Source organism: Octodon degus, unplaced genomic scaffold, assembly GCF_000260255.1.
Source record: "Octodon degus isolate 3935 unplaced genomic scaffold, OctDeg1.0 scaffold00031, whole genome shotgun sequence".
In the NCBI taxonomy this organism is placed as follows: Eukaryota; Metazoa; Chordata; class Mammalia; order Rodentia; family Octodontidae; genus Octodon; species Octodon degus.
The window spans coordinates 9,543,771-9,549,107 of record NW_004524607.1 but is presented as its reverse complement, the minus strand read 5'-3'; the positions used below and the strand labels follow the sequence as shown (position 1 = coordinate 9,549,107).

The 5,337-nt window shown below is 43.0% G+C and overlaps 1 protein-coding gene across 2 annotated transcripts in view; it reads left to right on the top strand.

The window, feature by feature from the left end:
• Window positions 1–5,337, top strand: part of Anln (anillin actin binding protein) — a 90,982-nt gene that overhangs the window by 49,726 nt on the left and 35,919 nt on the right. For both annotated transcript variants that reach the window (XM_023713479.1, XM_023713478.1), the window contains one exon: window positions 1,526–1,612. In XM_023713479.1, the coding sequence (XP_023569247.1) occupies window positions 1,526–1,612 (87 nt within the window). The remainder of the gene's footprint in view (window positions 1–1,525; window positions 1,613–5,337) is intronic.

Sequence of the window (5,337 nt, the reverse complement as noted above, 5' to 3'; positions counted from 1 at the left end):
CTAAGTATAGTTTTCTTTATATTTAAACTGCCAGTTTTCACTGAGCTTTTCTTTGTGTGTTTTGTAAGTTTTGGCAAATTGTCAAGCTATTACAGTGGTACCTGGTTCATGAACTTAAGAGTGGTCTTTTGTGGACTTCACATTATATTTGGAGCTGAACTCTGAGCACCCAAGTAGAATTCCTTTAGGTGTCACCCTCTTATATGCAGTAAAGTGAGTGGACAGAATGAAAGAACAACTTTGCATGCATGTATCCGTACCTAGCACGTCTGCTGAGGCTGAGAAAGGGAGGCGTCTCAGGAGTGGGATTGCGCTGTGCTCAGGCCATCTCAGACCTGTGTGTTGACTCAGGTCTTCAGATAGATTTCAGCGCCGGCTTTCACAGCTAGGTTGGAGCTAGCCTTCTCCTCCTTCTCTTGCAGTGTTGTACCTTGTAGATAATAGTTCTTTCTTTCCTGGTTGAATGCCTGACTGGGAGCTGTAGCTGCTGCTGTGCAGCGTCTGGAAAAAGTATTGAGAGAATTTTTATGCCACATATTGCTTACCTAGGAAAAGGTCAAAATTTTAAGTTGTTTCTATTGAATGCATAATGCTTTCACTTTTTTTTTTTTTTTTAAAGAAAAAAAATTGTAAGCCAAACCATTGTAACTTGCTGGGAATATGTTGATAAGTTTTGGTTGGGTTGTAGCTCTGTGGTAGTATGCTTGCCTCAAAAATGCAGGGTCCTGGGTGATGTCCAGCACTGCATGCATGCGCCCCCCAACACACACACACACACACACACAAACACACACACAGAGACAGAGACAGAGAGAGACAGAGAGAGAGAGAGAGAGAGAGAGAGAGAGAGAGAGAGAGAGAGAGATGGATGTAAATTTTGCTTCTCTTGCAGTATGATTGGTCTTAGCGCCCTTGTCAAAGGTCAGTTGGCCATAGATGCATGATTTTGCTTCTGCTTTCTGGGCTGTGGTTTCATTCCTTGTTTTCTGTGTCTGTCTTTACATCAGTTCACATCTTTTGCTTGCTCTTTGAATTAGTTTTTGCAATTGGTACCTAAAAGTCCGCCAATTTTTCCCCTCTTTAAGATTGTTTTATTATTTCGGACTTCTTCCAGTTCCATACAAATCTGAGCATGGGCTTTCCCATTTCTGCTGCTTGTTGTGCTTTACCAGCATGTGGTATGTGTTGTATCAGTTACAGTGATTGGCTTACTCAGGCCTTCTTGAGTATATTCTCCTGTTGGTAGAGAATGGCTATATGCATGTGCTCTGTTTTTAAATCTGTTTTCTTTGTCACATAAATTGGAAATTTAGACATTTGTTTTTGTCAAACTACCTTGAATGAATTTATTCTTCAAAAGCATCTGTTGCTAAGGAAACAGGTTTTTGGCTATGTTTTTTTACAGTCTAAATTTAGAAAATGATATTAGGCATTATATTAATTGTTCATGATTTATACATGTTTTATAAAGAAAAATACAGCTCTTATAAAACTTTTGTCATTAATTTACCCTCTTTGTTCTCAGGTGCCCTTTTTGTCTCCTGTGGAAGGTCATGTTTGTTTAAAAATAAACTGTCAAGTCAATTCAAGTGTTGAAGAAAAAGGTTTTCTAGTAAGTAACATCATGTAATCTTTATTTCCTTTGTTTCCATTTTATGAAATTCAAACTTGGTGTTCCATAGGAAGGAGAACTTGTGATTAAGCGTCAGGTGGTTCAATAAAGACTTGTCTCGTTGCCGTGTGCCAGTCGCTGTGCTGATGTTGCATCCGGGGGTGAGCATGGCTGCCTGTGCCTGCTGGGGCTCGTGAGCTCCATTTTGGTAAAGAAATAAAGGCACAAAGTTTAAGGAAAGGAAGACATTTTGTTGGACACTTCATTGGAAAGGAGGGAAAGGAACAAGAGATAGCTACCCTGTTAAATCAGAGAAGGGGCTCTGGAAAAATAGAGGCCCCGAGGGTCATTTGTTCTTGGCTGTTATCACTGGTGCTAAGGATCTGCCCCTACCTGGAATCTGTCATAACCTGATTGGACCTCGTGTCATCCTTGGTGTGCACATTCTTAAGTGTTGTTTATTTGATTTCCATTGTCCTGTCAGACTCTAGCTTTAGAATTTATGGGTTGGTTAAAAGCGACTTCACATACGATGTTTTTTTTTTTTTTTTTTGCGGAACCGGGGATTGAACTCAGACCCTTGCACTTGCTAGGGAAGCACTTATTCCACTGAGCCATCTCCCCGGCCCCTACAATGTTGAGTTAGCAGTTAAGTGAAGGGAAACAGAGACAGCAGTGGCCCCTTGCTTCTTGTGGAGGTAATGTTCCAGACACCCTGCAATAAGTGAAAACCAGTGAAGTAGTGATGTTGTATTTATTTTAATATTTATATATATTTTAAGACTTTATAAACCCTTCCCCCACTCTTACAAAGCTTTTACACACTTTTAAAAGCACTTCTAATGTTCTTAGCTGTTTTCTAAACTCATAAACCTACATAATTTTAACAACATGTGTGCACCGTACGGTACAGTATTCATTCACTAAATACATGCTGTAAACAGCATATTTTATTTTGATTTAGTATTCTTTTAATATTAGAATTAACATTTTAAATATATTTTTATATATTTTAACATTTTTTTGGCAAAATCATTAAAACCAGAAGTACTATGCATATAAATATATATAGTACTGTACACTGTCACAAAATCCTGAGATACAGCGAAAAATCTACGATAAATACTTTAGATTAATGTTTTTTGAAAACCTGCGAAACAGTAAGTCTGCGGAAGTCAAACCGGGAAATAGCGAGGGACCGCTGCATAGACAATCGGACCTCCGTTCTCGAATTTAATTTATTTGACAATTCTGGAAATGGCGGCTGTGCGCATGCTCACCCAATGCAACGTTCTTAAAGCCAAAATTTTGCCAAATGCTTCTGTTTGCTAAATTGTCTGCCAGTAGAAGTGTACTGCACTGTATTCTAAATAAAGAACTGGCTTTTAAATGTCCTGCCCTTATGGCCTTTGTAAGGTGGGGAGGGGTGGCTTGGGTAGCTTGGTTAAGCTGTGACTTAGCAGCTGTCTCTTTTCTTGTTAAGTATTTCCTTGGTCAAGTTTTAAGCCCACCTGCCCAGTTTTATGGATTCCTTTCCCCTACCCTGGTATGGGAATAGGACAGGTCCCAAAATACCGTTCCACTTGAGAGCTTTAAGGCTCATGGGGAGAAGCACTGGCCAAGTAGCGAGTCCAGGGCAGCACCTGTGGCAGGTGGAGCGTGGGGGGCGTGTGCCCGCACACCCAGGCGCCCTGTCCGTGCTGCGGAGGGAGCAGGAGGAAGTCAGGAGCCACTCGCTGGAGAAGGGCTCTGCAGAGGGTCTTGTAGGGGTCTGCAGTTCCCTTCCTGCTCCCACCCACCCAGGGAAGAGGAGGGTGGCCCACTGGGACAGTGGCAGGTGTCTCACACCGCTGGAGGTTAGCTTTGGAGGATGTGTGTAGGGGATGAGGATGTGACGAAGGTCTCAGAGGTGTTGCGAGCCAGACAGGAGTTGCTGTCAAGTCAGAAGGGTACACTGTGGAAGCCCCCACCCCGGTAAGCAAGGCTCTGCCTAGTGCCAGGATCAGCCCCAGTTGTTCTGTTTTGGCGTTTTCACATGTAAATCCAGCAGATGGCACTAAATATTCTTGGGAAAGCTTTTTTGTTGTTTAAATTCCTGACTTTAAAGCTATATTTATTTCCTGACATTTTCTTTTGCTGTAAATATTGTCGTATTTCATTGTAGACACCTTCAGCCGTTGGTAGGCCTGCTGTAGTAGCCAGTTCATTTACATGCCTTGCCTCACCCGTTTAGCTTTTTTTTTCCTCCTGTATTTAGTACAGGGTCTACAGGGTCTCACTATGTAGATCGGATTCATAGTGATCCTCCTGTTTTCAGCCTCCCAAGAGCTGAGATTACAGGTGCATACCATCATGCTCAGTCTCAATTGCTGTCTCAGTGCGCCCCGAAGGTGGGGCTGGCATGGCATCCCAGGGATCAAACACTGGCCCTTGCCCACTGCAGGCACTTTAGTCTGCTGAGCTATCAGGCCGGCCCTCCATTTAACTTTTGACCTGTTCTCTAGTTAGATGCAGCCAGATTTATTCTATCTTGAATCCTACAACCCATTTCTATTACATCCATACAGAAATGTAGTGAGGGAGAGCTCAGGATCCCTCACATGTCCTGTTCCTTGCCTGAACAGTGCGTTTTCAGGACCCCAGGTCTCTGCAGTGGAAGAGAAAGCCCCTTCCATCCCTTCCTGCTGAGCCAGGGCAGTGGGGAGGAAGATGCCTGGCCCCTGAGAGCCTGGTTGGTACCTCCTCTAATCCCCTCCTGGGCCAGCTCAGCAGCCATGGGTAGACAGCGGGGCAGGGGTGATCTTCCTGTGACTGTCATCACTGAATCTCCCTGGTCCTCAGTTTCCTTTGCTATAAATATGAAAAGGCCACTCTTTTCTTCCTGTGGTACAGTAGGATGTGACAGTAATTGTTGTCCTTCTAGTCAGCATCTTTGTCATCTCGTTGCCTGTGTGATGTAAAGGGTAAACGTGGACACAAGAGGGAGTTGGTGAGCCGTCTGTGCTAACTTCTGGGCCTGAAAGTGAAAGAAGATTCCTGGCCTCCTTCCTGGTGGACAGTGCAGCGCAGAAAAGCACACTTTAGGGGGAGGAGTGAGTTGGGGCGTGGAGAAGGCTGGCGCGGACTGTGCTTGGGCCAGGCTGCTTAATTCAGCTACTAAACCTGAGGCTCCCTCAGGCATGGAAGCCCATGGCTCCAACTGCGAACTTTCCTCCTTGGCCAGAGATTGCTTTCTTAGCTAAAACTACCCACAGGAGCATCCCATAAATTAGGGAATTGAAGAGTCTACAGCAGTCCCTCACTTATTGTGGAGGTTATATTCTGCGATAAGTGAAAATCAGTGAAGTAGCAATGCTATATTTATTTTAGTATTTATATTTTAGGGCTTTATAAACCCTTCCCCCACTCTTATAAACCTTTCCCACACTTTTAAAAACACTTTTAATGTTTTTAACCTTTTCCTGAACTCAGACATGTAATTTTATATGTACACTGTATGTATGGTATTGCAAAATCCTGTGACATAGCAAAAAATCCGCAATAAATAATTTAGATCAATAGTTTTTGAAAACCTACGAAATAGTGAGTCTGCAAAAGTCAAACTTCGAAATAGTGAGGGACTACTGTATAGCCTACCAACACAGGGTAGGTGTAAAGGTTAGTTGAGATAATTGTAAAAATGTATTTATGGGACGCTTCTCACAGAAAGCACCAGATAACATTAG